Genomic DNA, 12,889 nt, shown 5'->3' with positions numbered 1-12,889 from the left:
ATCTTAGATAAAATATAAGAGGCTATTTAGACGTAGGAACACATTAAGGCTGAAAAGTTAATTTTACAATAGACTTCATCAAAATTTAAGTATTTTAACTAGAAAGCAATACATTTACTTTTTCACTTTCTCTTCCATAAACATATGGAAGCTAAAAATATGTTAGAACGAAGGTAATTTGTTAAAAGAGTGAGGGGAAATGACATTGACAAATAACAGTCTCGATGAATCGTCGTCGATGTCAGAGTTACACTCGTCTGCAATACTTCATTGCGTTCCCAAACTAAATTGATTTCTGTCTAAAGGTGAGGTTTCACTGTGCGTAATTTTGCGGACTTATATAAAACAAAAACGATCATGTATCTTATGCACCAATTTTTACACTTCATAGTAACCAATTTGCTGGAGTTTTGACTGAACGTTTCCTTGTTACATCAATCTCCGTCGGCACGTCGTACCGTGGAAACGCACTTTAGACTAGTAGGCTTATTTAACTTCATATGTACTTTTACTTTGAAAACTAGTAGTAACTCCATAAGAAATATATGTATTATAAGTTTCTACGACAACAATTGAATAAAAAAAGATAATGAGACGAATGAACAAGAATTCACGGACTCTCATTTGTCATTTGTTTTTTATTACTAAAATATTGGCAGATATTTTGTAAATTTACTAATATATCTTTTACCATTCCAAGTAAGCTCTAGGCTGGTGCTAGGATATGGTTTACGACAATATTCGAATGGCGGGATTCGAACACCCGACCTCGTGATCGGAACTCCGTACCCTTAACCATTAGGCTATTTACGCTTTAAGACGCTATTTTTATTGTCTCGTTAATAAAATAATAAATACATTCTAATGAAAAATTTAATTTAATTGTAACAGATTCATATTTTTTATGATCCCTGTTACGATAAACTGCGGAATACTTTATCTTTTTTTTTCTTTTTTTTTTAATTTCACTTAATTGTAACAGATTCATATTTTTTATGATCCCTGTTACGATAAACTATGGAATGCTTTATCTTTTTTTTTTCTTTTTTTTTAATTTCACTTAATTGTAACAGATTCATATTTTTTATGATCCCTGTTACGATAAACTATGGAATGCTTTATCTAAATAGAGATCAACTTCATAAATTATGAGACAAACAACATAGCTTTGAGCTTTGACAAATAGCGAACATCGATAAGCCTGTTTTTACTTGAATTTCGAATTGTTAGTGGATTCGTGGATAACTTGTTTCCATTGCGGTTTAATAGAACTAAAATACAAGAGGGTGATAGCTGTACAAGTAAAAGTATTGTACGTAAAATATAGTTTATATTTAACGACTGGAATTTTCCAGTTAAAAGCACTTTTCATTCGTCATTTGCATTGTATCGGTTGTGTAATGTTCACTCCAGACGTTCATGAATAAACATGCAGAAATAAAACATTGGACACATTTCAAAGAGTTTGTTTTATATTTTAACCTTTGTCCTAAGTTTATTTACATTTAAAATGTATTACATAAATAACAAATTAACATTTGTAATTTTAGAATTTGTTGAATTGTTGAGTTGAAAGACTATTGAGAAAAGCCGAGGAAATAAGAGAATAAAATTTACGAAGAAATTAAGTGTTTTACACGTAAATTACTTAAAGTAAACTTACATATTCGCTTACATTTGACATTAACTTGAAATCGTTGTTATTGCCTAATAAGCGGCATGAAAATCTTTACAAAAAATATAAGAGGCTATTTATAGGTCAAGGTCAAACATGACTTGTTCTTCAAAAACGCTATTTTTATGTCTTTAAGATTAGTTGGAAACTTCTTCATTGTTACGTAAATCTTAGCTTATCATTTTATCTCACTTTTCTTACTAATATTATAAATGCGAATCTTTAGATGGATGGATATTTGTCTGATCTCCAGAACTACCGAACGGATCTCGATGAAATTTGGCATACATATAGAACATAGTCTGGAAGAATACATAGGGTACTGATTTCCTTTTATTTAATTCCGCGAGGACGGAGTCTCGGGTGACAGTTATAATAAGTAATATAATTACTTTAATGACTCTATTATGAAGGTTTATTAAATTTCTCATTATAAAAATATGTGCAGTATACCTCTAACTTTCTATCCAGAGATTAAACATTGTACGTACATTATTATTGGTTTTTTCTTTAATTTTAAAACAAAGTGTGCTGATCTTCGCGTTTCCTTGCACAACCACAGAAATATCATTTACGATCCTCGTTAAATTGTCGTTGAAATATCTTAGCTCGGAACTTTTCACAACTTTACTGTGCCATTAGATTCTATATAATCTTTGAAGAGCTTTCAGTTTTATTGTTGCATTGTTTTAATGTCTCTTACCTGTGCTATTCTAACTTAAAATGTCACTTAAAGATAAAAATGCTGCTTCATATTTTATATAGTGCAAGTATATAAAAGGTAATTTCGTAAAACATTAAGTATTTTCAACTCTATTATAAATATATATAATATAAAAAAAAAATTTAAACGCCAGTAACTTATTTGATATTATATGTATAGTTTTTATTATAATCCAGAACTAAAACCAATACAACACATATTATTAACAAGAATGATAATTATTATATGAAGTTGTTGTAAAGATACCAACTAACTCTAGAACTTATAGTTAATAGATTCATTGTAAAGCGAAGTAAAGTCCTTGTTAACAACTTCAAGTTGTATTAGTATTATCTTATAATCCAACTTAATCTCTCCAAGTAATATTCCAAGTTAAGTCATCTTAACTTCAACGAGTATAATGTCAGGAATGTACTTAACCAGTCTCTATTATTATACATTAACTATTAAATGCATTTGAACCTAAAAGAATAAATAAGCCTACGTATGATAATTAATTTAAATTCAATGAATTTTTTTAAGTGCAAACTAAAATATAAAGTCACTTACCGTGGATTTTCGACGTTAAAATCTCCATTTAAAACATATTATTATACTTTCTTTGTTTTTTTTTAAATAATGACAGACGATAATACAGAGATTTTGGTATCAGAAACACTGGGTTAACTTGCAATCGTTACCTTTTCTTACTTGAAAAACATATAGTGTTAATAAATAGGATATGATTGGCGATTTTATTTTAAAAGCAAATATTACATAATTTTGAAATTGCATTAAATTATTACTATATAAAGTTCTGATGTAACTTCATTTCTAAACACACGGATAACAAACAATTCATGGATTTTGTAACACAAAAACAAATGAAAAGCGAACACATACAACTTTGCAAAAGTTTAATTAGATAGGAGATTTTAAACATGAAATGCACAATTTAAAGTTAATTAACTTTCGTTGCAATTACTGGCTGTAGCTATGTGAGGGTTTGTGTGACAACGAATCGTTTACAGCAAAGCTATAAAACCCAATATCGGTACTTCGTTTAATTAAAGTGGAACTCCACTGTCGAGGAAAGTCGATGTTAAATTAAACGCAAACTAATCACAGCTGGATTAACCTAGTAACGTTCATTTGTAACTCATTGATATTGAATTTCGGCTGTTTTTTAAAACTAGACATATTATAAACTATCAAACTGTTATTTAAACGCATCATAAATTGACTTTATTCTTCATTTATTATATTAAGAATTATATTATTAATTAAATAATATTGTTAACACATAACTATAGTTTGTAATCTTATATATAAAATTCTCGTGTCACAATTTTCGTTCCCTTACTCCTCCGAAACGGCTTGACCGATTCTCATGAAATTTTGTGTGCATATTGAGTAGGTCTGAGAATCAGCCAACATCTTTTTTTCATCCCCCTAAATGTTAAGGGTAGTCCACTCCTAATTTTTTTTATTTTTTAGACAAACACGCGGACGGAGTCGCGGGCGACAGCTAGTATAGGCCTAAATTTTAGTTTTCAATTTTCCAGACTGCTTCATTTTTCATCAAGTACTTCAAATTGAAGTGTGAATGACTTTTAACCTTTGCAACTACAAAGTTTCAGTCGTTTATGATTTTCATTGTTCAAACAAAGGCGTACTTAAATGTCAATATTTCAGCGACACCGAAGCTTTTCAACCATAGTTATTATTTATAACTAAACTAGCCAACGCCCGCGACTCCGTGTGCGCGGAATTGAAAAAAGAATTAATTAGTAGCCTGTGTTCTTCCAGACTATGTTCTTTTTCTATGCCAAATTTCATCAAGATCCGTTCAGCCGTTCATCTAAACATTCGCATTTATAATATTAGTAACATAGTAAGAAGTAAATAGTAAGATCTCAATCATCAAGAAGTCTGTTGGCCATATCAAACTACATAATTTATGTGGCCGCAGTCAACATTTTATCAGGGCGAAAGGTTTATGATAAATATCATCATTAGAGACTTGATAAGATCAATTTAAAAGTCAAAATACAAATAAACAGATTGCACACATGCTATTTATTCAAGTTAATTCATTTATACTTCTCAATGTAATTAATTTACAATTTACACTCTATTAAATTACATGTGTGGTAGACAATCATCCAGATCGATAGCGTGGTTATGACAGCTGCTAATATGGAGCATTATTGTCTCGCATAAATTGATACATGCATACAACCGGAACATGTGCTAACCTGCATGTGACACTTAAATGCAAGGTTCGAAAGTATATATCATCTCACTATCCTACTCACTCAGGGTAGACGCACCAGTTTTTTATCCTCCAGCAAGGCTAGACAAAGTGCATTACGAAGCGATTCCATAAAGAACTTCAAAAATGTATAGAACTGACAATAACTTTCGATAAGTCACGTGATTGTCGCGTGTCAGTTCCATACATTTTTGATGTTCTTTATGGAATCGCTTCGTAATGCACTTTGTCTAACCCCGTAAATCGATCTATCTTCCAATATGTCAGTCATCTTTTTATTCATGTCACCTTTCACTAGATGTATCATTTTCTAGGCCGCGTCATCTGTTCAATACTCTAACTTTTATTTAAAAGCTTATTCAACAACTAATCCTAAATTACGGCGTCAATGGTATTCTTAGAAACGTTATTTTACAACGATAAGGCTGTTTGAGTTTCCGATATTTAATTGGCATGATGTATGTTAGTAAAGAAAAGAAAGAATAAAGGCGTTGTTTCCGTGGAAAAAGTAAATTCATTTCTTCTAATATAATTATAATGTGTATAGATACCTTACTCGTGGAAAAACAAGCCAGAGTATTTTAAAATAAAAACAACGGAACTGACATGGCTTGCGGCATTCAAAGGAGAACAAATAAAACCAGTCTGCGATTTTTACAATACTATAACTCTTGTTCTTAACGTACGTTTTATTGAAAAATCTTTCATGTGCCGACCTACTCTTTTTTTAAATAATGCATGGTTATAGCAATTTACATATGCACACAGTAATTTTCTACTTTATGTGTGAACTAGCTATGGCCCGCGACTCCGCCCACGCGTTATTAAATAACAATTTAAGGAGTAGACTATGTGTTCTTCCAGATTAAGTTCTATATTGTGCCAAATTTTATCAAGATCCGTTGAGCCGTTTCGGAGATACCTTCAAACAAACATCCATCTATCCATCCATCTTAACATTCGTGATTATAATATTAGTATAATTCTAGTGTTTAGTAACTTAAATCAACTTTGTTACTTTGACCCTACCTAATATCGTTGAACTAGCGCTTCAAGCACATTAGAAACCGTTAGCAAACAAAATAAACAACTTGGTTATGGAAACTTTCAGATTGTCGTTAACTTAATTGTGTTTACTTTATAACAGGAAAGTCGAATCACAATATGTTGAGACATATTTTACGCTTTAGAAGTCACCTTTAAATTTTAGTAGGCTCGGAAGTAGGAGCATACGTTAGCGGAGGCGTAGACTCGCACGTAGGCATTAACGTAGAGGGAGACGTAGGCGTTGATGTAGGCGTAGGCGTAGCCTGTACGTTACGGAAACGCAAACGTAGATGTTGACGTTCTAACTTAAATACGTCTACTTCGTATAGGTCTTATATATAAATAAATAAAAAACTTCAGCTTTGTAGATTTGTAATCAATTTACACTACATTTTGTATACATTGTTTTCCAACGTCTATATTTTAAACATTTCCAGTGATTTCATTGAATTTTATTTTTTTAATTACTGACACTAGTTTTTTTTAATACTCGGAATATCCCATCCTATGTATAGATCAACTATTCAATGACACATACCTTTAATTACAGAATCACTTTTAAAATTTCACACTTTGCAAATAAAGTGACAAAAAAATTAAACAATAGATTTTTATAAACAAAACAGATTTGCAATCATTCTTAATAGGATATTTCTTAGTAATCAGTGGTCTTTGTAAAAACTACATCAATCACACCATATTTTCTCTTGTGTTCTGTCTATTTTTCCTCATACCGTAAGGCATCTGTGGCATGCCTTGTAGCTTCCTCGTGTTCCTGTTTGTTAAATTTATCTCTGACGTCACCAACGAATCTAACGTCTAAAAAAAACATTAAGATTAAGACCAAACAATTTCAATGTTATAAAATTACAGATTAACATGACTCCATTGCATATTATGACAAATTTAACTAAACAACTTTTTCTGAATTTAACATTCATAAGTTGAAGGAAAACGTCGTGATGCAACCTGCACATATCTGCGAAGAAATTCAATTATATATGTGAAGTCAACCCGCACTAGGCCAGCGTAGTTAATTAAAACCTTGTGACCCCTAACTTAGGATAGGCTCCGAGCCCCTCGGGGACCTATAGTCAGCTGATGATGATGAAACAACTTTCTAGCCAATAAAAGCCAAAAACTTTTTAGCTATAAATGTGTGATAATTATATTACGACTATATAATAAATGGATAATATCTTTTTGTACCTGATTATCTATAAGATCTCTATCTCTGAGTGCCTTTTCAATATTTTCAAACTCCTTTTGTAAATCTTTATTTTCCGTTTTCTCAACACAACTTCTCACCTTCGATATCTAAAAAAAATCATCAATTATTTCATATTTACAACATTTAAATAGTTATTTCTTTATCATTATCTCACAGTTTCATCAAAGAATGTATGTTTTTGATTTTGTTCAGGCAAATCTATATCCATTACAGCTTTCAAAACCGGCAAAGCGTCATCTACTCGTCCCATTTCTGCTAATGCGATTGCCTGGAATACAATCAATAAATTAATTAATATTTTATATTACAAGGTTTCGTAATAAATGTGTAATAAATATTGCGCAAAATAGAAATCTGTAATCTGCCTACCCTTCTTATAACAACAGGATTGACATATGGTAGACAAACTGCTTAATTATATAGGTTGATACTATCAAACATATTTTTCTCAGAATTTAGGAAAACCACTAATTATTTTACTAATAATATAAATGCGTAAAGATGGATGGATGGATATTTGTTAGAAGGTATCTCCAGAACAGCTGCAATCTTGCTGAAATTTGGTGTATATGTAGAACATAGTATAGAAGAACACATAGACCACTTATTAATATTTTTCTTTAATTCCGACGGCACAGAGTCGCGAGCGACAGCTAGTCATATAATAAAACGCAATAAAAAAGTACCACAGATTAATTACCTTAATATTTCTAATAGTGACATAATGTGGTTTTTGCATTGATATACTCTCCAAGGCGATATGTGGGGCTCCCTGATTTAATGCCAGCGCTGTAAAAAAAAAAACAAAGTAGACATTAAGAACTCCATTGACAAAATAGATGTTTTCATCCCTTCCCATAAGTCTGTTATGTGACATCATATAATTTTATTTGAGGACAATTTATAGCTTACTTAAATTATATTTAATAACTAATGGATAATTAAATTATACAACATTCTCATCTTAGTTGCTACAAAAACTATGTGTGTTATTGTAGCAGTGGAGAAAAGTAAAACGTACAAACCTGCAAATAATGTGGCAGCTCTTCTGACCGGCACAGTCCCGACACTTGTCATTTCTGTCCATATTTTTGTTGCATACTCCAAACTTTTTGGTGTATTCTATAAAATACAAATTTATAAAAAAATCATGCTTAACACAATACATGCCTAAACCCCATAATTAATATGAAACTACTTTAATTTTAGGTGTAATGCTACTATAGTTGAAATATTTAATTAATTCAATTTCACTGATTTACTGATTGCAAAAAAATCAAAACCTAGAAAAAGCAGTGAGGGGCTATAGTTTTCACTACTCTACTACCACTGGGGCATATGTTGCTATGAAAAAACCCCAGGTTCTAACATAATTACTTCAATATAATATTGTTACTTACTTGTTTATAACAGGCAGCTAAAACAAGTATCAAGGGATATTTAGGGAATTTTGTCATATTCAACTGTTTTTCTTGTACTTTTTCAAACACTCTGTACATATCATCAAACATTTCATGGCTGTATAGTAGGTCAAGTAATATCTGGTAGGAGACAAGCTGGTCATAGAAACCACTATTTTCTGGATCTTCAAAGGACTGAAATTAACAATTTTACACTTTCAGTATCACTGATACATCTAGCAAATTTATTATTTTACATTAAAATTGTATGAGATAATGAGAGAGATAAATTCATAGATGTATTCTTTATCATTTAGTCATATTCTTTGATATGTTACGAAGTCTCATAGATCAATTATATTGAAATGTATTAGATTAACAATACCAATACACAATAAGCATTAAATTAAAATGTTCAGCTAACCTTTAATGCTTCATTAGGTGCATCCAAGAAATGAAACATTCTCATTACTACTGGACCAAATATAAATGAACCAAACCTAAATTCTACATTTTGATTGTTGAACCTGTAAATAATAAGAATAGTTGCAAGCAAATTGCCAAAACCAATTTCTAAATCTCTTTGTGAATAGAAGTGTGTACTTACTTCTTAATCATATTTAAAATAAGATCTAAATCTGTTGGCTCAGCCATATGAACCATGTTTTTTAAATCTTCTGTAAATATCATGTGTTTAGGTTCTGACACAAAATCCCGCATTTTGGCCCTAAAGGTATCGGTAAAATTAAAAAATTGGTCCTTCACCCTTTTACGTGATTGAAGATATCCATCAATACCAAGTGCAGCCGGCGAATAGAGATTTAGAGCTGTAACAAATACATTGTTTTTAAATAATGTTGTGTAAGTAATGTTTGATTTTTGCAGATTGATTTTGAAAAAGATTACTTTGTTCTCTTACCTTTTGTAACATGTATTGATCTGCTATATAATAAGGAGCGAGAATTACAAAACGCTTTCATTGAATTTACAAACATAGTCATTTTAAAATAGAAAATTATTCTAAATTTTGTCACTAATCTAAAGAGGTTTTAGGTTATGTTGGGTTATGTTTTATTTTTCTTCTACATTTGACAGTTAAGAATCATCACCCTCGTTGCCATTATGCCAGGTAATATAGTTGTTTTTTAGACGTGTAAATTAGAAGAAAATAAAGAATTAAGATTACTACTCTCTTTCCCTGTTGATTGAAATGATTTGATATTTAAAATAATAAGATAGTGCCAACAGTAATGTTCTGAAAATATATGCCAATAAGTGTAACCTCTACTTGTTTTTATCAGAGAGGACTTCTCAATTTTTTGTCTGGATGACAATGACAATTGAAAGGAAGTTGACAATTCGAGTATGACATTTTATTGCATTTTATTGTTGCAAAAATTATAATACGTTTTACAAGATTGTTCATTTAAAAAATGTTTTATAAATAATAATATCAGTGTTATGTGTACATTAAATTTCGAAATTACAAATACTTGAACAAGATTTACAGGTTTTACCCCAAATATTCACATAAATTTATCGCAGACAAAAGGGAGTGTCTTGTCTGGGATAAATTTTAATATTATTCGTTAAATTAGACCTATTATCGAACACAGTTTTTATTAGAAAACTTAATTGATAGATTCTTAGACTTTTCAGAAAAACTAAAGTGAATTCTAATTTTTATACCGTCTAAATGTAAGGTACATAAGACAAACATAGACTATAACTGTAGGAAATAGTACTCTATTGAAGATACATTGATGTGTTGAGAAAAAAGAAATATATCAATATTTGAAATAAACTTAAAAATATTGTTTACTTACAGCTATGTTTCTGCTTATGTACTTTACAACGCAAAATGAATTTAAAACAGTGCTCATGTCATGAACATTGATAACTTTTAAAGTACAAAGATAATGAATTTTATATTGTTATAAGCTGTTTTAACTTATTTTGCTCCTTGATACATGAATGCGATGACAATTTAAATTTGGATATTATTTAACATTATAATTTTTTGCATTTCTTATTTTATAATGAATAATTGTTGACTTGTGCATGAATGATTCTTTTTATAAAACTTATACATATATTATACTGAATTTGTACTTTAAATTTGTCATGACATGTGTACTGTTTGAATGTAAAGGAGTAAGTATTATATGAATGCTTCTTATTTAAATTGTGGTGACATTTTACAATAAAAAAAATTTTTTTTTAGTAGTATAAACATTTTTAGAACATGTAATATTTAAAATAACATAATAATTTTTTGTATAGATAACCATGGATGGGAAAGTAAAGTGAACGAAAGCGACCCAAGAATTTGAATCACTTATGAAAACATGATGTCATGTTCTGCATCAACATGAAAAGATTAACATCTGAGTAATGTTTGGAAATACAGATGATAATTCACAGGGTGGACATGTAATCAATGATCTAGTTAACATTGAATTTAACCGCAAATTGTGTTAAATACATAACAGTTTCTTTTTTATCAATTTAAAACTTAAACTTAGTGCATTATAATTGACTTATATGGATTTAACACAAGCAAAAGCTTACCACAAATTTACAATTACTTTTTTTTTGGGACAATAAATCTAATTTTTATTCCTTTGGTTACAGATAGGAGATTTCAACTAAAACTTTGGATTAAAAAGTTTTTTTTATATACATCACTTTAGACCATGGCAGAACGTTATAGGACAAGTTACAGAAAAAGCAATCATAAAGATTCTAGAAGTGACAGGAAAACAGAAAGTGTTAGGGAACATGGAAAAAAATCAAAGGTGAATGATAATGATTCAAGCACACCACCTTTACCAATAATGGAAGAATTCAGTATGGAAGAATTGTTGAAAAAGAGAAAATTACTTTGTGAAAACTTAGAAAAATATAAAACATATTCAAGAAATGAAACTAAAATATTAAATAATGCAAATGAAAGAAAACGAAAACATATAAATAGAGATAAAGAAAAATATTATGTTGATATTAAAACAGTTAAAGAATCATCACCAGATTATAATCATGAAGGCATACATATTTCTGAATCTGAAGATGAGGAATATATAATTGAACAAAGACGTAAACAACGCAAACAACTATTAGATCAATTAAATAACTCTCAAAATATAATCAATATAGAAGAAGACGCCAAAATGCAAAATAATAGCCAAGTTGATGAAATAGAAAATAATGACAATGCAAACTCAATAATAAATGCAGTGAAAGAAACCACTGATATGTTTTCAGAAAAAGATGAATTTCCTAAAAATAAAAACCCTGAAATCATTATTCAAGATAATGATAAGAATGCCGAGTTAAATGATAATTGGGATGATGAAGAAGGGTATTATAAAGCAAGGGTCGGTGACTGTATTAATAACAGATATACAGTTAAATCCATTCTAGGACAAGGTGTCTTTGCTAATGTTGTTCGTGCACACGACCATACATTCAAAGGTAACGAAGTAGCAATAAAAATTATAAGAAACAATGAGCTTATGCATAAAACAGGTTTAAAAGAAATGACTATATTAAAAGAAATCAATGAAAATGATCCTGATGATAAATATCATTGTGTTAAATTACTAAGAAACTTTATTCACAAAGGACATCTTTGTCTAGTTTTAGAACCATTTTATATGGATATGAGATCTTTATTGAAAAAATATGGTAAACACAACGGTATTAGTCTAAAAGCATTGATGATTTACACTAGACAATTATTTTTGGCATTAAAATTATTGTCCAAAATTGGTATTATACATGCAGATATAAAGCCTGATAACATATTAGTAAATGAAAATAAAAATATTTTAAAATTATGCGATTTTGGATCAGCTGCCAAAGTCCATGAAAATGAACCAACGCCTTATCTAGTTTCGAGATTTTATAGAGCACCAGAAATTATTTTGGGCATTCCGTACAGCTATGGTATAGATATTTGGTCAACAGCTTGTACTATATATGAAATGGCAACAAACAATATCCTTTTTACTGGGGGATGCAATAACAAAATGTTGAAATGTTTCATGGATTTAAAAGGTAAAATTCCCAGTAAATTGTTAAGAAGAAGTAAATTTAAAGAACAACATTTTAATTATAAAAACAATTTTTTACTCCGTAAAAAAGACAAGATAACGGAGAGAGAAAAGATTGTTGAAATGAGCCATATTGTAATTTGTAGAGATCTACAGCGTGATTTGAAGCAATATTTTAAAAAACTAACGTCCAGTGAAGAGAAAAAAGTGGTACAACTCAAAGATTTACTAGATAAAATGCTTATGTTGGATGAGAAACAAAGATTATCCATAACAGATGGACTAAAACATTCTTTCATTCAAGTACAAATTTAAAACAGAAATATAATAATTTTATAGAAATTTTGTTTTCTTTCATATAAGACTAGTTAATTTAAAACTAAGATGTGTATAGCTTTTGTTGACATATAGAGGGTTTAAAAAAACAAGCAATTTCAGTAAAAGTATTTACTTTATAGTTTCCTAAGACAAAATATAACAAAAATATACGCCACCAACCAAGT

The 12,889-nt window shown here is 29.7% G+C and overlaps 2 protein-coding genes across 2 annotated transcripts; one reads left to right on the top strand and one right to left on the bottom strand.

Moving 5' to 3' along the window:
- Positions 1 to 6,060: 6,060 nt before the first annotated feature.
- On the bottom strand, positions 6,061 to 9,429 carry LOC106114081 (pentatricopeptide repeat-containing protein 2, mitochondrial). The gene is made up of 9 exons (XM_013307165.1): positions 9,251 to 9,429; positions 8,939 to 9,158; positions 8,756 to 8,858; positions 8,332 to 8,526; positions 7,957 to 8,053; positions 7,632 to 7,720; positions 7,086 to 7,199; positions 6,910 to 7,017; positions 6,061 to 6,519 (listed from the first exon to the last, which is right to left on the bottom strand). Exons 1-9 carry the CDS (start codon positions 9,330 to 9,332, stop codon positions 6,391 to 6,393), a joined length of 1,137 nt encoding a protein of 378 aa, XP_013162619.1. The 5' UTR covers positions 9,333 to 9,429; the 3' UTR covers positions 6,061 to 6,390.
- A 283-nt stretch (positions 9,430 to 9,712) lies between these two features.
- On the top strand, positions 9,713 to 12,722 carry LOC106113986 (serine/threonine-protein kinase PRP4 homolog). Its single transcript, XM_013307045.1, has 2 exons — positions 9,713 to 11,270; positions 11,313 to 12,722. The coding sequence occupies exons 1-2, from the start codon at positions 11,028 to 11,030 to the stop codon at positions 12,699 to 12,701; spliced, it is 1,632 nt and encodes a 543-aa protein (XP_013162499.1). The 5' UTR covers positions 9,713 to 11,027; the 3' UTR covers positions 12,702 to 12,722.
- The last annotated feature ends 167 nt before the right edge of the window (positions 12,723 to 12,889 follow it).

This window comes from Papilio xuthus, unplaced genomic scaffold (genome assembly GCF_000836235.2).
Source record: "Papilio xuthus unplaced genomic scaffold, Pxut_1.1 DF828142.1, whole genome shotgun sequence".
Taxonomy (NCBI): domain Eukaryota; kingdom Metazoa; phylum Arthropoda; class Insecta; order Lepidoptera; family Papilionidae; genus Papilio; species Papilio xuthus.
The sequence above is the reverse complement of the archived record's forward strand: the minus strand, read 5'-3'. Positions and strand labels throughout refer to the sequence as shown.

What these genes read in the sequence shown, in the direction of transcription:
- LOC106114081 (XM_013307165.1), bottom strand. Translation starts at nt 9,332, where the DNA reads ATGACTATGTTTGTAAATTCAATGAAAGCGTTTTGTAATTCTCGCTCC. An exon ending in CACCTAATGAAGCATTAAAG is followed by an intron (nt 8,527 to 8,755) that starts GTTAGCTGAACA and finishes TGTTAATTTCAG; the next exon opens with TCCTTTGAAGATCCAGAAAA. An exon ending in TAGCTGCCTGTTATAAACAA is followed by an intron (nt 8,054 to 8,331) that starts GTAAGTAACAAT and finishes TGTATTTTATAG; the next exon opens with AATACACCAAAAAGTTTGGA.
- LOC106113986 (XM_013307045.1), top strand. Translation starts at nt 11,028, where the DNA reads ATGGCAGAACGTTATAGGACAAGTTACAGAAAAAGCAATCATAAAGAT. An exon ending in GAAATGAAACTAAAATATTA is followed by an intron (nt 11,271 to 11,312) that starts AATAATGCAAAT and finishes ATAAATAGAGAT; the next exon opens with AAAGAAAAATATTATGTTGA.